The sequence below is a fragment of the Juglans regia genome, chromosome 8 (genome assembly GCF_001411555.2).
Source record: "Juglans regia cultivar Chandler chromosome 8, Walnut 2.0, whole genome shotgun sequence".
Lineage (NCBI taxonomy): Eukaryota > Viridiplantae > Streptophyta > Magnoliopsida > Fagales > Juglandaceae > Juglans > Juglans regia.
The window spans coordinates 27607001-27630050 of NC_049908.1; the positions used below are offsets into that span (position 1 = coordinate 27607001).

At 34.5% G+C, this 23050-nt stretch overlaps 1 protein-coding gene across 1 annotated transcript; it reads left to right on the plus strand.

The window, feature by feature from the left end:
• The first annotated feature begins 791 nt into the window (after nt 1–791).
• On the plus strand, nt 792–6406 carry LOC118349220. Its single transcript, XM_035692842.1, has 9 exons — nt 792–1352; nt 1732–1884; nt 2511–2684; nt 3199–3273; nt 3762–3887; nt 4197–4430; nt 4785–4886; nt 5357–5706; nt 5798–6406. Exons 1-9 carry the CDS (start codon nt 830–832, stop codon nt 6404–6406), a joined length of 2346 nt encoding a protein of 781 aa, XP_035548735.1. The 5' UTR covers nt 792–829.
• The last annotated feature ends 16644 nt before the right edge of the window (nt 6407–23050 follow it).

Here is a 23050-nt window from a genome sequence, read left to right on the forward strand (position 1 = left end):
ATATGTATATATATAGAGTAATGTTACGTACAGTCGTAGAATGTGTAAATACTATACAGTCGCTTAGAAAAAGAGTGGAGTCCATTATTAAAAAATTAATCTATTTTCATGTGAATCCCATATTTATTCACTTTTTTCAAAGCGACTGCACGACGCTTGCACACTCACGACTGCAACTATCATTTCTCATATATATATATATAGGATATATTTAAGTATATATATATATATATATATGTATGTATAACGAACATATAGTTGGGTAAGAACTAATTAAAAAAATGAAATACAACAAAAAATTAATTAAAAAAAGGATGAAGAACCATAAAGTATGTTAGAGAAAGAATAATCGAAAGAGCCATATATAAGACATTATATATTCCTTCGCTTCACTTTTTAAAAAATGAAGCGAAGGAATATATAATGGAAAATAATTAGGAAAGAACAAAAAAAGGTAGAATTACGTACGGTGTGAAAAGCAACGTGGAACAAACCTTGCTTTGATATCCAAGTCTAGCGGGGCCTATCTCATGGAGTATGGTAAAAGACAACCATTTTTTAATATGTTTTTTTTTTTTTTTTTTAAATTGTTTAAATGGATGATATTTTTTGTAAAACAGCGTCATGAAAGTATTATTACATATCAAACAAAGCGCTGGTTTGAGTATTAATCTACACACGGTCCCCACCAGCACGGTGTCATAAGTGTCATCGGCTGCTGCATGCATGCATGCTATATATATATATCAATTCTGTCTGGGCTCCCTAGCTTGGTACTAGCTCTAGAATAGTAGTCGTATACGTTGAATTAGAAAGGAGATCGGGAACAATGGATCCCATGTTGATGACAGATGATCTAATCGTTCCAGAATTGGGGAACGTTTTGATCGAAAAGGCCATGAAAGGGAGATGGGGTGAAGTCGTCGATATATGTACAGAAAACCCATGGTCTCTGGTGACCGGAATCACCAGCTTGGAGGACACACTGTTACACCTAGCTGTCTGCGGCGGCCAAGAGGAGACGGTCCGAAAACTCACATATATTATCTGTGAACAGCCAAATCACGAAATGCTATTCAGGTTTAAAAATGAGAGAGGGAACACCGCTCTCCACATCGCTGCACTAATGGGGAATGAGGCTCTGTGTAAGTGCATAGCATGTGTTGATTCTTCATTAATCGGACAACGTAACTATGAGGGAGAGACTCCTCTTTTCACGGCAGTGCTCTTCGGTAAAAAACAAGCTTTCCAATGTCTCTACGATTTGTGTCCCGCAAATGAGCGTTACAGTTATTCCAGGAATAAGCGTGGTGACACGATTCTTCACTGCGCCATTTCTGGAGACCATTTTGGTGAGTAATATTAGAAAAGAGTAATTTTACATATAACTGTGAAGTACGTAACCGTCGTATAATCGCTTTGAAAAATAGTAGAGTTTATTATTAAAAAATTAATTTTTTTCATGTGGGCCTCATGTTTTATTCATTTTTTTCAAAACGATTACGAGACGATTACGCAATTCACGGTTGTTAGTATATTTTCTCATTAAAAGATTCTATTTAATTGATAAGACGAGATTTAATTTATTTTAAAATATTAAATTTTGTAATGTCAATTAAATAGATAAGGTGTACTTTACCTACCGCTTTCTATGTAGATTGACAAAATATTCGTATAGATTAATAAATAAATATTACATTAATGCTTCGAACGTTTTTTACATGTCGACAGATTTGGCATTGCTAATAATTGAGTTGTATGAGGAAGTACTGGTAAACGCTGTCAATGAGGATGGAATCACACCTCTCCATCTACTAGCGGACAAGCCTTCGGCTTTCCCCAGCGGCAGCCGCCTTGGAGTTTTCGATCGAATCATTTATCAGTGTATGTACATATGATCACCAAGTCAAATATATACCTCTTCAATTTGTTTTCCTTTTTATTTTTTTTTTCATTAATTAATGTCCGCATTCCATTATATATATATAAGTTTGCAATCAAACGCTAATTTATAAATTGATGTGTTATATATATATATATATATATATATATGTACTTTATAATAAAAATAATTTTATAATCTGATATACTACATCAAACTGGTACATCAGTTTATGAATTTACTTTATAAATTAAATCTGTTTATGACTAAAATATTTCTTATATATATAAATATATGTTTTTGTTGTACACGGTTTTTATTATTATTAATATTGGATTATAATATATCGCATTCAGTCATGTTAATTTGTAGACTTATTTTTTTTAAAATATATATATATATATATATTTATAGAATAACAAGAATGACAAATGATATGTGTAATGTGGGGATGATGCATGAGTAGCTTTTCTTTTTTGTTGTACATGCATGATATTTATTATTATCCATTCCGTACTGAATTATCGGATTTCTCGGTCTGGTGGGATATAAAACATATTTTTTTGTCTGCATGACATCAATGTCGGATTATAATCATTCATCTTATCCGTTGTTGTTACTTTGAAAGGCATATATGCTGACGAGCACAAGGTGATGGAACCGGATGATCATTTTTTCCAGCGCTCTATGCAACCGATAGATCAAAGACTTCCCGCCCACGAAAGGAATCCAAATAATTATCCTGAGAACTACAGAACATGCAACGACTTCTATCGATTGTTTTGGAATTTCTTTACATTTTGTATGTAACTCATCATTTTTCTTCTCTCTTTTCTTAACATGCTGGTAATTAATTTTCTTACAGTTAATTTACAATATATATCGGTTTTAATTAGCATGTTTGGTGGAAAATCTAGCTAGTGATCATGTTGTAAATGAACAAAGTTATTGATCATGAACAACTCGAGCTTAATTAACTTGTAAAAACTTGACTCTGCCCCCAACATTTTATTAAAATAGTACTCAAATGTCACAATTTAATATATAGAAATCTAAGAGTGATCGATCGAATTGTATATATGTCTAATAATGTGATAAATGTGGCTTAAATCCCTACGAATGTCTCAAAAAATACAACGACCCTAGCTCTATATATATAAGGAACAACTTTTTCTCAAATCCGCTTAAATATATATTTCATGTTGAAGATCAGGGCGCGCATGCATGCAGTTTTTTGTTGATTTGATTCATTTGCTAGCTACAGATGCATGCTCATCGGTTAGTACTGACCGAACCTCTTGTTTCTCCTCATGAAGTACGACTCGCAATGGGAATAAATGTTGGAGTACAGACCGATGAAGAGAACCCTCAAACACACGCAGGAAATCAAGGCAAGCAATGCAGTATATATATATATATATATATATATATATATTATAATAAGTACTGATTATCTAACTGTAAATAGTAATTTTTTTGTTTTTTCATTAAATTTTTTATTTTTCTATTAAATCATTATGTCAGGTGCACCTGGGACTAACGCACCCGAGGCCGTTCCCTAGTGTGTGTGTGTCTATATATATATATATATATATATATATATATATATATATAACTTTTGAGATTTGTTATTTTGGCACGAGAAATGGTCAATTTATTGAAAGAATATTTATAAAAACAAAACTCATAAATTAATTGACATGTTTTGATATTATTATTTCATCATCAAATCTATTTTATAATTATAAAAAAACTGATAATCTGTAGTAAGACAACAAGCTGTAACAATGCGTGGATAGTTGTAAAATTATTTTCTTTTCATAATTCTATTATTTATAGGCCTAATAGATACATGATAAATTACTTTTATCTTCCGCAGAATCCAATGGCGCTACCATTAATGAAGCAGCTTGGAACCGTCGATTTTTTCCAGCTAATTATAATGACGTTTGCTGCAATTTTATCAAGCTTGCAAACAGGATAGTGTTGATCGTTCTTGGAGGAGGTGTGTGATGATCTGTAGAACTAACTACTTCTATTGGATTGTTCACAAAGATTTTGGAATTAATTAATGCATTTCGTACCCTTTTAGAATTAATTACCACTTCTATAACTTGTGAACCTATCATCTAATACCACGATATACCACATAATGAGATGATAAAATAATGATGAAAAAATAGATGATGAATAAATTTACTATATATATAATTATCTATATATATATATATATTATACTTTTATAAAATAGCATTATTTTTTTTAATGTCTTATATTTTAAAGTATTGTCTGTATTTACGACGTTAATGATTAGGAATTCCCACTATAAGGAAGATATACAAGGAGAAACGGCAGCACACACTGTCAATTCAGATCATGAACAAACTTTTACAGGGTGTTAAAATGTCCGAATATTATCACGCTGGGAAGAAGCCCTCACAACCGTCAGATAAAGCCAAAGATACACCAGGAAAAGAGTATGATCAGCAGGAAACAAACCCATTCTATGCGCATGATGCTCATGATTCTGAGGCTGAAAACACAGAAGGTACGTATAACGATCCACGATCACTCATATATAGTTCTTTCTGATATATATGCGTACAAATTAAGTTCCCAATTACCTGAGATCCAACTTTTTCCCTGCTTATAAAGGACCTCATCATGATGCACGTTCTGTAATTGGTAGCCACTGCAGTTTGTTCTAGTTGATAATGCAGGTGTTAATCCATTCATGTCACAATCATTTCATGATCTTTCTTTCAAGAAGATCAGTGTGATCTTTCTGCTCCCGACAACTCTGCGTCTTCCGTTAATTAAGTAGACTTATACGTACTGATCAGCTATATTAATTGGATATATTTTTTTGGATTAAACTAATTTCCTTGTAAAAACTAAGAAGGGGTGGGAGGAATTAGCGGTGGCACAGGAAGGAAACATGAAGCTAGCAGCCAGCAAACCAATTCTACCGGAGGGATTAATAAAGATCAGCCCCTTGCGGATGGTAAGTAGTACTGTACCTAATTTCCAATTCCAAACTGCATGAGTCGACTCAGACGAGTCCCTTTATCCAAGATTGTTAAAGGATGCTTGAGAAATGAGATCATGAGATGAGAATTTTATCAATAATAATATGGTTGTGAATAGTAGTTAGCTAGATAGTTTTAGTTTATAAGTATTTATTGGGTTTAGAAAGAAAAAGTTGAATAAAAAATATTATAAAGTTAAATATTATTAGAATATAAATTTTTAATATTATTTTTATCTTGAGATTTGAAAAAGTTAAATTGTTTTTTGTTTCAAAGTTTGGGTAAGTTGTAATGATTAATTTAAAAAAGTTATAATTAAAAGTTTGAAAATTTTTGTGTTTAAATGATGTTTGTAAAGTAAATGAGATGGGAGGGAAATTGTTTACAGACGTAAATGTTGTTGTATGTTATTGTTAAAGTACTAAACGTTCGCGTTAATATATAGCAAGGAAGAAAATAACGACGAAAAATGAACCCGAGACAGCCATATTAATCGCTGCTAGAAATGGTGTTGCCGAAATTGTGGAGAAAATTCTGGAATTGGTTCCGGTTGCCATACACGATGTGAATGCAGAAAATAAGAATGTAGTGCTGTTGGCAGTAGAGAACAGGCAACCCCATGTATATAATCTGTTGATGCATAGAAATATCCTGAATAGAGACAGCGTGTTTCGTGTAGTGGATAAGAAAGGGAATAGTGCCTTTCATCTCGCGGCAAAGCTTGCAGCCTATAATAAGCCTTGGCTAATTCCTGGGGAAGCCTTGCAAATGCAATGGGAGATGAAGTGGTATGAGGTACGGTATAGTACATACAAGAATCGAATACACACATGCACATACACACACAGATCAGACACATAAAACATAAATGCTTGGCTTCATGCAGTTTGTGACTACGACCATTCCTTCCAACTTCGTTCCCCGCCACAACAAGAAGGGCAAGACCCCTGAGGAAGTGTTCATCAAAACTCACAAGAACCTTGTCAAGAAAGGTGGTGAGTGGTTAACCAAGACCTCCCAATCCTACTCTGTCGTCGCAGCACTCATAGCCACTGTGGCCTTCTCCACCTCCACCACAGTGCCTGGAGGCGTCAAGGAGGATACCGGCATTCCAACGCTGGAAAACGAACCCGAATTCCACCTCTTTGCCATCTCATCACTTGTTGCACTCTGCTTCTCGGTCACGGCCTTGGTCATGTTCCTCTCTATCTTAACATCACGACATCAGGAGAGAGACTTCGGAAAGGACCTGCCTAGGAAGCTTTTGATAGGTTTAACGTCGCTGTTTGTTTCCATAGCTGCGGTATTGATTTCGTTCTGCTCGGGACATTTCTTTGTGGTACAAAATAAGCTGAAGTATGTAGCATTTGCAGTGTATGCAGCGGCGTGCCTGCCAGTAACTTTTTTTGCTGCAGTGCAGTTTCCGCTATATTTTGATCTTATACATGCTACCTTTACGAAGGTGCCACGACGAAGCTATACGGCAACTCTCTAATTAATGTCCCTTTTTCCATTTCACGTTTCTTGTCTTCTTTTTTCTTTCCCATAAAGAGAGATCAGAGAATTTGGTGTGTGATCTGTTTTTGACAAAAAAATAAATAAATAAAAGAATAATCGTTTGTCATATGTATTAAAATAATGGACTAGATTTCTCTTTCTAGACGTTGTTCTGTCTCACAAAAATCGTCCCTTCGTATCATTGATAAAGAATGAGTTTTCGCATTTATATTGAACCTCTTACTGAAAAAAACTACCAGCATATATTGCAACTGCTGACAGCTTGTTTTTCTTAAAATTAAAAAAGAAGGAAAAGGCAAGTCGAGTGTGTTAAGAATATAATAGAAATAATTAAATCTACCTCTGTCTAGTTATCAGTTTAACTTTTTTAGACAAGTAGTAATTTCACATGGTATCAAAACAGAAGTCCTAATGAGTTTTATAATTAAACACTGACTGGTTTTACATTTTATTTCATTTAACTAAATATTTCACATACTTTATATGTCCGCTAATTAAATGAAAGCCTAGCCCATAGTTCGTGAGGGAAGTGTCAAGAATATAAACTTTTAGAGTAAGTGGTGATTTCATATAGTGTTTAATTTCTAACTCATAAAAAAATAAGGAAAAACAACTGGCTAGAGAAATTTTGTCTACACATGACGTACGTGGCGCATGAAAACATCATGTTTTGGTAGATGCAAAAGGCAAAAATATAAGTTTTGCAATTGTTAGGCGCTGCTAATTAAGTTTTGTAACTACGTAGGTGCTCTAGATCATGATCAGTCATTTTATGAACTTATATAGCTTAATTGCATTCATACAAATGGATGATGATTTATACGTTTTGACTCAATTTATTCTTGAAATGATGTTGTGAAGCATTCATAATTAAGAAGCTTATGAAGAAGGAAAAATAATTAACCTAATTAACAAAGTTAATGGGTAGTGGATGCCATATTTAAAGAGTATTATACCCTAACAATCGATCGAAACACCTATGGCGCCAAGTTTCGTTACACGAATAATTTGGATAACCATGAATACTACTAATGCCATGGACCCAACATCGGCTACCATGAGCACTGGTGTTGGGTTTGTGAAGCCTGGTTTGTTAGTGTGTCTAACCGATTTGATGACCCGACTCGATAATGATGCGTTATGATTTTTAATTTGAGGATTTTCAAAGAGGTTTGGGCCATGGAGCACAGGCTAGGGCCTATCAACCCAAGCTGAAGCGAAGCGCCAGACAGATAATTCGCTCAAAAGTTGTGCAATAGGTAACTTAAGCAAAGCTCAGACAGAGAGTTTGCTCGAGACTCGCTCGACAGGTTGCTCAAGCAAAATTTGAACAGAGAGTTCACTCGAGGTGGGCTTGACACTTCACTTGAGCGAATAACCAGAAAATAAAAATTAGGATTTATGTCGTGTGACACTATAAGTATGTACTTAATGAACAGTATAACCGGTTTTGAACATTGAAATTTCGTCCCAAATTATATTTTGTGATTCCATAGTATAGTAAAATCTTCTGCAGCTCTGTGGACGTAGGCATGTTCCTAAACCACATTAAATTTGTGTCGTGTGATTGATTGTTTGTTTATTCTTCTGGTTTAATTTTTGTTTTCTGTCATCATTTTTCACAACAATTGGATCCTCCCATGGTAAGCTAGTAATTTCTTTAAATAATAAAATTCAAGTGGGGAAAAATGGCCTCATTTCATTATAAATTTCAGAGTAATATTGTGATTTAACCTCTTATTTGATTATATATAAATCGTCATTTTTTTCTTATTTATCTTTCCCAGAAAAATCATTCAAAAACACATTTTCATTTTCTTGTTATAACTTTTTAATTGTCATCTAGATTTCTTAAATACTCTATTATTATCATTAATTTTGAGAAATGTTTTTTATATATTTTTTGTCATTCTCAATCATAATTTTTTATATGACAAAACTTAGAATAAATAATAACATACCTTATTTTTATTATCATTACTTTTGCTATTTTTATTTACCAAGTGTATTTTACACATGTCAATTGTATCTTAGATGTACTCTAGGGTTAATTATTTTTCCATAGTATAAATACATTGTATTTTACTTACTTTTAATTTTCATGCACACAATATTCTCGTATTCTCGAATACACAAGAATCTTCTAGGTCTTTTACTTTGTTATGGTATCAATTGCTTTACTCTTCCATGGCGCCGACTCAACCTAATCTTTCTGATGAAGCTATCGGCCCGTTCTTTCTTAATCGACGATAACTATTACACATGGTCTCGATCTATGACCAAGGCTCTCTCTGTAAAGAACAAGTTAGGGTTTGTCGATTATTCAATTCTCAAGCCTTCATATCAGACCAATCCTCTTCTTTCTCCATGGCTACGCTACAATAATATGGTGATTTCTTGGCTCCTTTACTCCATTTCGCCTGATATTTTTGCTAGTATTTTGTAAATCACTACTACGTATGAGATCTGGACCGATTTTAAGGAACGTTTCTCTCAAAAGAACAATCCTCGTATTTTTTAGTTCAAAAAATCCATTTCAACCCTCTCTTAATGACAGCTTTTGAAGAGTTCTTACTTTACTTGCCTGAAAGTTCTTTGGGACGAGTTGGCGAATTACAAACTTATTTGACGCAGTACAAAATTTAGATTAATTATGACGGCTAGTTTCAACAGATAATCGAGATATGGAAGACAAGAGAATCGCCCAAACCAAAGAGAAAACAACTCTGTGTTTAACTGAAAAATTATCGAAACTCTGAATTGTCCAACAAACCCACAAATTGGGCTAAAAGTACTATAAATCCGAAATATCATAATTTCACTAAAAATAGACAAATCTCAATAAACACACTAAAAATAAATACTTAATTAAAGAAGCAATTTGCCAAAAGTATGACCAAAATCGGGTTCAAAATCACTTCCTAATCGAGAAATGAAATATTGTCATAAAGGTAAAAAATATCTAAAATTATGGATTTGAAAGGAAAACATATGATTTTGGGCTCGAAAACAATGCGCACTAAGCATAGTTGGGTGACAACGGCGTGAGCATTGAAAAACACTTCCGAATTCAGATCATATGCGAATCCAATACATGTAGCCAAAGTTATGATCAAAATATCGATACATGCTCAAAGCTACCCCTAATAAAGGAAAAATCACTATTTCTTGTTGTCCTTACACTGATCTATCGTCTTGAGGTAGTTTAGCGCCATCAACATGTAATCTGACAGCTCAGCATTAGCTGACTTGGATCCTCTTGCATTAGTCACCTTGGGTTGGCAAAAATTTCCTCGTGTTCACAGTAGCATCATCAGGATCCACAAAACAAGGGCTCAAGTGTTTCACAATGAATACATCAAAGGTCTTCAAATGGTTGGGTAGGTGCAACCTTTATGCATTATCATTGATCCTTTGAAGAACCTCACAAGGTCCAATTTTCCGCTCTTTCAGCTTATTATACACTACAATAGGAAATGAATCACAAGTTAATATTGCACGAACAAAATCACAAATATTAAAAAATACCTAATGATGATGAATGGCCTGAGCCTTGTACTTGATATTACTCTCGTGGATGACCAGCTTCACTTGCTCATGGATATCGCTAAGATGTTCTGCCATCTCATTTGCCTTGTGATTCAAACGACCAATACGTGGAATAGGACCTAAGTTAAGCACACCCGACAAATTCTGGCCATAAACAATCTCAAATGGGCTTAGTTGTTCGTTTTGTTCTTGGATCAATTATAGGAAAATTCTACTTGTGAAAGAGCCAGATCCCATTGCTTTGGTTTATTCACTGCCAAACTCCTCAAAAGGCTACCCAAACTCTGATTCACTATTTTTGTAAGGCCCAGGCGTTGTGAGGCCCGAACCATGTTTGAAGGCCCAGCCCGTTTCCTGGAGGTGTGCAAACGACGCCGTTCGGGGTGAGTAATTTATTCCTCAGCTCCCGAATCCCTTTCCCTCTTTTTCCCGTATTTCAGTTTCTCTGTTTTGGTTTCTCCCGCAACTCTCTCCCTCCCACGTCTCCTTCTTTTCTTTTCGGTTTCAATTTATTTCTTGTTGCTGCGTTAATCTATGATTTCCGATTCTCATGCCCTAAGCTTCCTCAAGTTCGGTTTCTCTCATGCGTTGCATCTGTTCTGGTGGGTTGCCATCTACTACATTTCTCTATGCCTCTGCATTTTTACATTTCGGTCTTCCTATGCAACACAGCGTGCATCACTTCTCATCCCTCCATTTTCGACTGGTAAGAGTTCCATCTTCATTCCTTTGATTTTCGGTCTCCTCTGCTGTAGCGTGATCATGCAAATTCTTCTTAGTATTTATTTTGATTTTCCTCATCTCTGCAGTTTTGTGTTGCCGAGAGTTTGAGTTTGCGTTTTGTGGGTTCTTGGTTTGTTCTTCGTGTAATCCTTGAAGCCACTGCTGGAGATTTTAGTTTCCGTAGGTAAGTTTTCTTGTCTCAGTTTCTTGCGTGCACACACACACACACACTTCCACATCTAGTCTTTTTCATTGGGATTTATGGATCATGTGATCATTTTAGAATAGTTTCGTGGGCTGTTCTTTGGGCATTTCTTGGTATAACGAACTTCTTGTGGTGGAATGTTCTAAGTTTGGATTATTTGAAGTTGCATTGTAGTTGTTTAGTTGGATTGGTGTTTGAGAAAATTATTTAGAAGAGAATTTTTTTTGTTGAGTACAGTTAAATATTTTGAAGTGTTGGGTTTTATTTTCTGTTATGGAGTTGTGAACGGGAAGAAATGGGCAATGTGTAGCGTTGCTTTGGATTAAATTGTTGGTGATTGTTTGGGATTACGAGCTGCTGAAATAAGTGTGAGTTAGTGATGATTGGAGTTGACATTGGTTTTGATGCTTGTATTGGACAATACCGAGATTGGTATAGAAGATTTTGGGTCGAAGTGTGGGCTGTCCAGATTGTTAATTGATTGTTTTGATTTGGATTAAACTTGCTGAATTATGGTCTAGAAATTTGGGTTTTAAGTTGTCTAAAACAAATTTTGTGTTGTTAGATTTTAATATTTAGTTTATATATTTTTATGAATAGGTGACAAGACGGATAGAGACCGTATTCAAGGCATAGATATTACGTTGCAGGAGTCAGGTAAGCGGGGTTCATATGCTAGGTTTTATACAAGTTAATAAGACTGAGGTTGATTTTTATGAAAACTTGCATATTTCATGATATGATGGGAACTTGTGAAAACAAAGATCAACCTCGGTCACTTATTTGCATTATTCATGAAATCTGTGTGAAAAAGGAAAAATATATTCTGACATGCATTGTATAGATATGAGCTAAATTCTATCATGTGGTTTCTGAAATTTGAAAAAGGGAGCGATATTGAGAATGTGAAAAACTGTGCATTTAATTAGAAAGATGTTATGGCTTTTGTTGACAGTGTGTGTAAACTGTCTGATTCTGTTTTGGTATTATTTTGATATAACATCTGAAAACCTTTGGCATGGTGTACTGGTATTTGTATCTGACTCTGTCTCTGCTCTGCTCTACTCTGCTCTGTTATGCTCTGCTCTGTTTGGGTTGGTACCAACTTCTCTGTCTCTGAGTGCACCCACTTTGGAAATAAAGTGGTTTTAATGTGGTATTTCCTGTGTGCACACTCGGGGCTCCGAGAAGAATAAAGGAAAGATTTCACCTCTGTCTCTGCCTGGTTTGGCCATCGAGGTTAGCACAACCCTACCACGGGGGTGAAACATGGTCTTTGCTCTGTTTGATGCTCTGTTTTGATCTGATGATGATACTCAGTTTATGTTATGCCAAAGTATTACGGGTTTTACTTGTCTTAAAATCATCGCTCCATTACTTTTGGAAAAACATGTTGTTCTGTATGATAACTCTGTAAAATATTTTATTCTGCATATTGTATTTTATAAATGCTCATGTTTGCACGCTAGCATATGACTCCTACTTACTGAGTTGTTGATAACTCACCCCTATCATTATAATATTTTTCAGATGATGTGGAGAGTCCAAATGAGGACCTGGATTAGATTGGTGAACGTGTTTAAGCTGAAGAGATGTGGTTAGAAGAAGGACTTCTGATGTTCTTAGTTTTAATGTCTTTGAGTTTTATTTATATCTTGGGTTTAGTAAGATTTATGAAATTATTAGTTGGTTTGTTATGACTACTGAGAGATTATGGACTCCTTAGTTTCTTTTGCTCCAGTAATGAATTTGTGGAGTTTTCAATGTGGTTGTTTAGAACTTTTGATATTGAGTTTTGCTATTAAAGTTGTGGAGTTTTATTGTAGTTGTGTTGGGAAATAAGTTCTTAAGAGACATGTAGTAATTCTCCAGATCAACCGGGTTTGGGGCGTTACAATTTTGGTCTGACCATCTGACTAGGGGTGGTAGGTGCAGCTGAAACTCAACTTTGTCCCAAGTTTCTCCCATAAACTCCTTCAGAATTGTCTCATGAACTTGGTATCACGATCTGAAGTGATTGACCGTGGAATGCCATTTAAACGAACAATCTCTTTGAAATACTAATGAGCGATCCATGTAGCATCTATTGTTTTCCTACAAGCTACAAAATAGACCATTTTGGAGAACCTGTCAACCACAACCAAGATAGAATCCATGGTCTGTTGAGTTCGGGGTATGCCTAACACAAAGTTCATACTAAAATTGAACCAAGGGGCTTCAGGAAGAGGCAAGGGAGTGTACAAGCCCGCATTGGTGAGAAACCCTTGGATTGTTGGCACACAAAGCATCGCTTCACATAACGAGCCATATCACTGGTTAGCTTGATCAATAGTAATCGAATGAGGTCAAGGCCAAAGTCGTGTCTCACCCAAAGTGACCCTCAGTATGAAGTTCACTAATAATCTGCTGCCTCAGTGAACAATCTGGGATGCTTAACTGGAGTCCATGAAATAAATAGCCATTAAGTAAAACAAAATCAATTTGTTGGCCATCAGTATTTCAAATCAAGGGAGCTGCTATACGATTCAGGCTTTCTGATTGATGTCTCAAGGAAAATGTGAACTCCTGTAAGTATGCCACCCACTTGGCATGCCGCCTACTCAACTTGTGGTAACCATTGATGTACTTCAAAACTTTGTGGTCAATGATGAGGATGAACTCCTTCTGTATCAGGTAGTGTCGCTAATGCTTAAGGAACTGAATGATGGCTTGGAACTCCAGATGATTAGTGGAATAATATTTTTTGGACGCAGACAGCTTTTCACTAAAAAAGACTATCGGGTGCCCCTCTTGACTCAACATAGCACCAATGCCAACCCAGATGCATCACAATTAAACTCAAACACCTTCTCAAAATCTGGAAGAGTGAGAAGTGCTTCTGTCATCTTATGCTTGACCAGTTGAAAACTAGCCTTTGCCTCCTCAGACCACTAGAATGCACATCCCTTGAGGCACTCTATGATAAGGGTATTCAGAGTGATAAAGTTTCTTATGAATTAGAGGTAGAAGGATGCTAATCCATGGAAACTCCTGACATCGTGCAAAGTATTGGGCATGAGCCACTCCAAAATTGCATATACTTTTGACTAATCTGCATGCACACCATCAGTAGACACAAGAAACCAAAGAAAGTGGCTAAAGTAGTAAAGAACGAACACTTCTTCTGATTGACAAACAAACACTCATTCCTTAGCATCTAAGAAATAGCTTAGAAGTGATCTAAATGTGACTTCTATGTCGAACTATAAATGAGGATATCATCAAGTAAACGACAATGAATTTCCCTATAAAAGGTCGTAAAACTTGATGCATGATTTTCATGAACGTGCTAGGCGCATTGGACAGTCCAAAAGGCATAACCGTCCACTCATAAAAACCACATTAAGTCTTGAATGCTACTTTCCTCTTATCTCCTGGCCTTATTCTAAGAATACCTTAGAACCGGATAGTTGTTTTTAGAAGACCTTAGACACGTGCTCAAAACTGTCCCAAATCAAGAAAAAAATCACGGTTTCCTGCTCTCATTGTGCCGATCTGTTGTCTCAAGGTAGTTCAACACCATCAACTTGTAATATGACAACTTAATATCATCTGACTCGGATCCCCTTGCATCTCTGTTCCAACTTCTTCTTGTGGAGCTGTGAATACTTTGAACTCCTATGTTCAATAAGAACACATTTTACAATTCCTTTTAGGATTGAATAAATCTTTTTCTTCTGCAAGGGCTCAAATCTTGTTAATGGAGCCTCTGCCATCTCTAAACAAGGTTTTTTTTTTCTTGTTCTACAAGAAGAACAACAAAGAGAAGTTTGGGTTACTCCCATTCCCTCTGTTGCTCACATGTCTTTGTTATTAAATCTGATAACTCTAGATTTGTTAAATCCTTCTCAGGAAGGAATGACCAATCTGTAAACATTGTAGAATCACTGGTCATGTTATAAAGAAGTGTTATAAATTGCATGTATTTCTACCTGTATATAAGCCAAAGTCAAGGCATGTCTATGGCCAATCAAGTTGTTCTCAGTGACAACGCTTTCTTGGCTGCATCTCCTTTTTCTCTAACTTAGGCTCAACATCAACAATGTTTTGTCCATGCTTCACTCACCAAACATTTCTGATGATTTCTCTCATGCTTTTAATGCCATAGATTCAACATCCTCTCCTTTTTATGGTATTTTTTTACCTCATCACTTGTGCCATAATACTCGTTCTGTTTTTCTTCTGCCAAATCTAATTTGTTTCATCCTAATTGTTGGATTCTTGATACGGAGCCATAGATCATATGGTTCCTTCTGTAGATTTTTTTTTTCTTCCATCACTTTTGTTATTGATACATTTGCCAAACTTCCTAATGGTCGATTTGCGTAAGTTACACATATTGGTACTATTTGTATTTCTAAACATCTTATTCTTCATGATTTTCTTTGTAATCCTTCGTTTACTTTCAAGTTGATTTCTGTAAGCAATCTCACTTGCCTTTTTTGTTTTCTTCTGATCTGTGTCTCATTCAGAACTTAATCTACTGGAGGTTGATTGGAGTGGGTAGACAACGAGGAGGACTTTACATTTTGTAGCAACCAAGCTCCTTTTTTTTTCCTCAATTACAATATTTTCCTAATCATATACTACAATTTCTAGTTTTGTTAATGCTTTACTTTCACCTACTTGTTTTGCATCCTCCAAATGCTTCCTATTTGAGCTTTGGTATAGTAGATTAGGTCATCTTTCTGATTCAAGGATGCTATTTTTGAATAAATTTGTTCTTGAATTGGTTGTACCTGATACTCCATGTACAATTTGTTCACTAGCCAAACAGAAAAAATTACATTTTCCTAGTAACCATCACTTTCCATTTGATCTTGTTCATTGTGATGCTTGAGGACCATTCTCCATCCCTACTGTTGAAGGTTACAGAATTTTCTTGACGATTATTGATGATTCTACTCGTGACACTCGGGTTTATCTTCTCAAATCTAAATCTGAAGTGTCCATTGTCAATAAAAATTTATTCTGCTAGCCAAAACTCAATTCCATACCAAAATTAAAAAAACTCATATTGATCATGGTACATGATTTTCACTTTCCACAATTTTAAATTCCAAAGGTGTCATTTATCAACACAGTTGTGTTGAAACTTCACAACAAAATTATGCGGTGGGGAAAAAACATCAACACATTATTAACATAGTCTGAGCCTTAATGTTCCAATCTCACATGCCGATTAAATTTTGGGGTGATGTTGTTTTAAAAGCCATTTGCATTATTAATAGGTTCCTTACCCATATATTGCTGATGTTCATATCAAAACTCTTGGCCATCAACAGTTTTAACACTTGATCATCAAGACAGGAGTTCAATATTCTATTTACACTCCATCTTGAAGCTGGGAGGTATCAAATGTATTTTGCACGTGTTAGTTGTATCTTAGATGTACTCTAGGGTCAATTATTTGTCCATAGTATAAATATATTGTATTTTACTTATTTTTAATTTTTAGATACACAATGTAACACCCCGTATTTTAGTATATTTTTACTGAAGAAATTATTTTTATGGATTCAAAAATTTATTCTCTTGTTTTAAAATTGGTTGGATTTTTAGTGGGTTTATTTTTATGATTTTAATTTGGTGAAAATTATTTTGATGTGCTTTCTTAATATTTAATTATTGTTATGCATTTAATTTGATTTCATATTTAATTAATTTATTGTTGGATTTAATTATTTTAATTTCACTTTATCTTTAGGTTTAAATTATTTTAATTAACTTGCTGTTTTAAAATCGTTTCTATTTGATCATTTTTGTGACCCAAGATATGAGAACTGGACCTCATTTATTTCCCTTTATTTTCTCTTTCCTCTTTTTTTCTTTCTTTTTTTCTTTTCTTTTCTTCTTTTTCTTCTTTTTTCCTCTGCTTTCCCGCGCGACACCCCTCTCCCTCTCTCTTCCCGTGCGTTTTCTTCCTCTCCACCCAGCCATCGTCTCGCGCCGCCGTACGCGACACCGCCCACCCCTTCGGCGAGCCCACCCCTCCATTTCTAGCCCTCCTCGCGCCACCGTTAGCCACCACGAGCTTCTCCAAGCCGCGACACTCCTTGCGCCGCTGTGCTGCCATCGCACCACCATTGGCCACCATTTCTTCACTACATCATCCTAGACCTCCTAGCAACCCATTGGACCCAACCCCACCTCCGATCCGTCGCCGGTGAAGCACATTCATCAACATTTTCGATTTGGGTATTTTTGGTCTTCAACCACCCATTTCGCTGCCACCCACGGCCAACCACCACCACCACTAGCTTCACCGACATCCCTAAGCTCTACCCTATCAATCTCGGGTTTTCGTTTGTACCTGTTCAAAAGTAGGCCTTTGAGACCCACGGCCATAGTGCATTTGGCACTGTTCCGTAGCTGCATTGTCACTTATTGCGCCTCCGTTGATATGAACCCGCGGGAACGGAATCCCTTCAATCTACAATCAATTTGAAAACTCCCCAAGAAAGCCAAAATCAAGTATGGATGGAGAACCTAGACCCGATGAGAACCAGTTTCAAGAACCTAAATTATATTAAAATCTAGACCCATTGAAGAACCCGTCTCAAGAACCCAGATTATAAAGGAGGATCGCCACAAAAGTTGTGATTTACCTTTGATAAGTTTAAAAGTTCAATTAAGAACAAGAGGAGTAAAACTCAACTCACAATGAATAAATTCATCAAATTTCATAAACTGATTAAAATGAGACTACATAGAGTATTTAAAGCAAAACCTAATGAAACCTTGGCCAAAATAAATCCCCATCTTCCAAAATAAACCTAATGAACAGTGCCACGGCTACAGTGCCGCGCTATGGTAACTCGGCTACAGTAACCCTAACCTTAGTTCAATAAAATAATAACTTTCCCAACATGCCCTTGCATTGGCCCCCTTAAGTGCTTCCCATAATAAACTCAATTATTCTAAACTAATAAAATAAGTTCTTTAAATGAATTAATAAGTTGAAACCCTTCAAGAGCCCAAAACCTTTAAGTCTTGTCGTTGCCCTTTCCATAGCTTATCAAATGAATCAAAACTGAATCTTCATCCTTTAAGCCCATCTTGAATTTTGGGTTCTTGCTAAACTAGTCCTAAGTGGATTGCATCAATTCTTGTAATTGGCTCATCTGAAACTTGTAAAATATCTTTAAGACTATGCCCACCTTGGTTCCCATCATCCGTGATCCTTCAAAAATTACTATATAGTGCTGTAAGTATTTCTCCAAAGAATTTTCGTGATTTAAATGTATTTTTACACTAACTCATTTCACTGTGATCTGACTGGTTTTACCGGACTGAGTCTGAGGAGTACGGAGGTCGGATGGATTAGTGGAGGAAGTTTGTTTGTGTGTTTTGGGCTGTGCTGAATTGTTGGTTGGGATTTGTGTGGTATATGTACATTGCATAATTGCACGCATGATCATATTTGTAAAGAAAACTGAGCTTTCATGTACTGCATTCATGTTCATGTGTTTATTGAAAACTGAGTTTTCATGTGAAAGGATTTTTGGGTGCGTGTGTATCATGACCCCAAGCCGAGATGGGGTATTATCTCGGTGGAGCTCCTCTGGTCACTCGGGAGCGGAATATACTGAGTGACGTCCATTGGATTGTCGCTGGGCGACAATGGGATCGGACGAGATGGTCTCGTGATGACTCCGTGGTCCCTCTGCTGGCAGGAACTAGAGGATGCTTGGCCACGAACGCGCTGGGCGCGGAACTGGGTATCGCTTGTTGCGTAGTGGGTGCTTGGCTATGAACGCGCTGGGCGCGGAACTGGGCATCGCTACGAAGCCAGAACGTGCGGATGGTCCCTAGGGGAGATCATGGTGCATATGGTAATAATGGATTAATGGGCTATTTTCTGAAAAAATAGCGTGTATTGAATAAAAGGATTTTATGTGAACCATTTTCTGGAAAAATGTTTTACGGATATTTTGGGCCAAATGAGATTTTGGCGTGTGTTGGAAAATATTCATTTTCGGAGAAAATGATATTTTGAGAATAATGCATATTTCATCATATGCATGCATTTTGGTTGCATTAATGCATTTTTATTCTTGAGGGTTGTTTGAGTTATACTTACCTGTGGTACCATTTTGTGGTAACGCAGATTTTGATGCAGATGAAGAAGAGGGTGAGCTTGAGGATTCGGTTCCGCCCGAGGAGTGATTTGGTATCACTCATTTTATTGAGACTTGTATTATTTATTTTGGGATGACTGTATAATTTTTAAACTTTTTTACAGATAATTTAAATTTTGTTTAAATTCTGGTACTTAGTAGACTTAATTATCCGCTGCGTTTTTATTATACACTGTTGCATGTACACACATATAACACTATCGTTGGAATGCGTGACCGTATTGTCATCATCCTGGCGTCTCGATTATCCGTGTTTTCTTACATGGGATTGGGGGCGCCACACACAATATTCTCATATTCTCGGATACCCAAGAATCTTCTAGGCCTTTTACTTTGTTATTATTCCATTTTCATTACATTGACCGAGAGCATATATATTTTGTTGTAACATATTTTTACCTTTTTGCTTTTAGTCTTTTACTTTTATTAGGTTGAGTGTGCATAGACATCTTTTAATAATGCAAATGATAAATATTTGAGGAGTATTTTATGGGCCGCACATGCAAAAGAAAAGTTTTGCGTGTGGCCCCGTAAAATGCTCCCATGGGACTGTAGCATCACCTTTTAAATAGCTTCGCATCGAATACATGTAATGTTTTTTCTCCAACATTTTTCTTCTAGTGAAAGGGCCCTAGAATCTTTTATGCATGACTTCTTTGGTATTATTCATAAATGATTTTATTACTATTTATAGATTGCTCATCTAATCGTATTTCCAAAATGAGAGTCATGAGACTTATATAGTTCATTTGTTTAAAAAGAAAATCTTGAATTACTTACGCGGGTAGGAAAAGACCAGGTGGAAAATAATCAAGTCTTACTCGGCCTCTCTAAAAAATCAAAAGTCATGCTGAGCCAATGGCAGAGGAGAGGCGGGTAGGTTTGGATAGTGAGATGAGAATTTTTAGTTTTAAATGAAAATTTTAAATATTATTTTTTAATATTATTATTATTTTAAAATTTGAAAAAATTGAATTGTTTATTATATTTTGTGTGAAATTTTAAAAAAATTATAACGATAAGATGATAAGAGGTTTGGATAGCGAGTTGAGTTAAGAAGAGATGAGATGAGAGTTTAAAGTTGAATAAAATATTACTAGAATATAGTTTTTTAATATTATTTTTATTTTGAGATTTGAAAAAGCTGAATTGTTTATTATATTTTATTTAAAAGTTTGAAAATATTATAATAATTAGATGAGATAAATTGAGATAAACTCATTATCCAAACAAAGCCTCACAACATTTGTTACAATTATTTTTAAAACGGAGGATATTTTTACTTTAGTAACAAGTAGTGATATCATATTTTTAATTTAATTTAATAATGAGTATATTAAAATACTTCTTCTGTCTATTTAAATCTTTTAAACAAGTGATATTTTCACATCAAAATAAAGGCCTAGATTTTAAATTTTGACTCTATATTTTATTCAGTTAATGAAGTATTCTACATGATAAATCCACTTATTAAAAGGTAGTATAGCCCACACATAAATGGAAGTATTAATATATATTATAAAGAGACCGATTTAATGTTTTACATTAATTTTGAATTTCGAGACATGTCTTGTCACATCACAAATTATTTTTAAAGATATAAATTGATTGATAGTGATAAATTTAGTTATTTAATATACATTCAATGGATTGTAAGTCATGAATTTTGGCAATAGTTTGCTTATTCTGTCAAAAAAAAGGAAAGAAAAAATATACAAATGCTCTTCATGTTATCCTGCACCCAGTTTATAATCACCCTCAAATTATCAATTTTGATAGTCACTTTAAAACCACGTATGCATATATATAATTGTTGTTTGGTTTATTCCTCGTTTGTTTTGGGAAAACTTTTCATCTCATCTCATCTCATCTCATCTAATCATTACAACTTTCCCAACTTCTAATACAAAATAAAATAAACAATTCAACTTTTTCAAATTTCAAAACAAAAATAATATTAAAAAATATACTCTAACAATATTTTATTTAACTTTTTAACTTTAATCTCATCTCATCTCTGAAAACAAACGGGCGTAAATGCAACGGAAACAGTGTAAAAATAGAAGGAAAAGTGATCAGATTCGATGTTGATATGATTGGCTTCCAAGAATAATAGAATGTCGAGACGCGACTGATCATGAGACGTATAGAATACATAACGCTTTTCTTTTGGGACAATTAGAAAAAATGAGAATGGTGTCCTTGCATTCCACCGACAAATGCAATTGTACTTTTATTTTTATTTTTATTTTTATTTTTTAACTATTTTTACAATTTTTTTTATATTTTTAAACAATAAAAAATAATAATCACTTCCTCAATTATTAAATAAAAAAATTAAAAAAACAAACAATCTATCTATATATTTTATCGGTAGCATTTATTCTCAATTTAAATAGCATTTTCCTTTCTTAATTCTGACATGTTCAATCGATCAAGTGGAGGCCGTTTTCCAGAAAGCAGAAACTACACCCAGACTCATGATCTTTAATTTATGACTTCTTAATTGGTAGATTAATTATTATCGAATTTTTTTTTTCTCAATATATGTATGAACTCTGATCTTGTAACTTGGGCAAGCTTCAACTAGAACTTTAGTTACGAGTGGTTTGAATTTAGAGATGAGTTGAAATAAATTAAGTTAATTTGTGAATAATAGAATTAAAGTTGAGTTATTTATTAGATTTTGTGTGAAAATTTGATAAAATTATTTTGAGATTTGAAAAAGTTAAATTGTTTATTATATTTTATGTGCGAATTTGAAAAAATTGTAAAGATGAGGTGAGATGAGTTAAGATCAGTTGAGGTGGATTTTGAATTTAAAGGAGGCCTCATCATGTATCTTTTTTTCCCTTCAATTTGCATATAGGATTATTATACTCCTTTACTTCAAATTTTGTAACCATAATTTATGACCGGATATATTTCATTATATATAAATATATATATATATATATAAATATTTCTTTTTCTTTTTCTGGAAAGAACCAGGAAATGAGCAATAACCAACATATTGGGTTAGAGCTTATAATTAAAAAAATGAGCTACAACAAAAAATTATTTTAAAAAAAAAAGGATGAAAAAGTGAAGTACTATATATGTAAATATGAAACAATAAGCTGCCACCTTTGGTATAGTGTTGTATCGAAAATATGACGCTTAATTTCTCTATTAATAAAAAAAGCCATGCATGAGACATGCATGATACATATGCTTCCCTTTCTCTTTTTTAAAAGTGAGACTATCGTTCTTTTGTTTAGGGAGAGAAAGCTAGAATTACGTACGTACAGTAGTCTTGTGAAAAGCAACTTGGAACATACCTTGCTTGGAGCTCCAAGTCTTGCGGGATGGGACGTCCTATCTCATAGAGATAATTCAAGACAACCATTTAATTGTTTTTTGATAAATTGTTTAAATGGAAGATATTTTTTATTTTTTTAGAAAACAGAGCTATGAAAGTATTATAATTGTACCGAAATACTCTTCAATAATTTAAAATATATAAGATTATAAACAACAATTGTAAAAATTGTTGTGTCTTGTCCGACATGGTATTTTTTACTTTGTGATGCATTTGATTCGTTAACAATGGTTGGTTTATGTCGTCCGATAAACTTATTTATTAGTTATGGATCTTATAATATTTATTATATATTATCTACATAAATTTTGTGGACAACATTGAGGCCTCGTTTAAGAACCTATCTTAATTCATTTCGTCTTGTTTTCTTCCCAAACATCACTTAAACAAACGATTAGTACTAGAGACAATTATAACTTGTGAAATGGATGCGCACTCATTTTTAAAATTAGTGGGGTTCACTATTAAGAATTAATTTTTTCATATGTGTGTTCCATATTTATTCATTTTTTAAGAGAACTTCTAAATATATAAATAGATTATACAAAGTAAATCCAAAAATTAATGATATAGTTTATAGGATCCGTTACATCTACTTTACAA

Coding starts and splice junctions, on each gene's coding strand:
- LOC118349220 (XM_035692842.1), top strand. CDS start 830: ATGGATCCCATGTTGATGACAGATGATCTAATCGTTCCAGAATTGGGG. Junction 1,353..1,731: donor CATTTCTGGAGACCATTTTG/GTGAGTAATATT, acceptor ACATGTCGACAG/ATTTGGCATTGCTAATAATT. Junction 3,888..4,196: donor GTTGATCGTTCTTGGAGGAG/GTGTGTGATGAT, acceptor GTTAATGATTAG/GAATTCCCACTATAAGGAAG.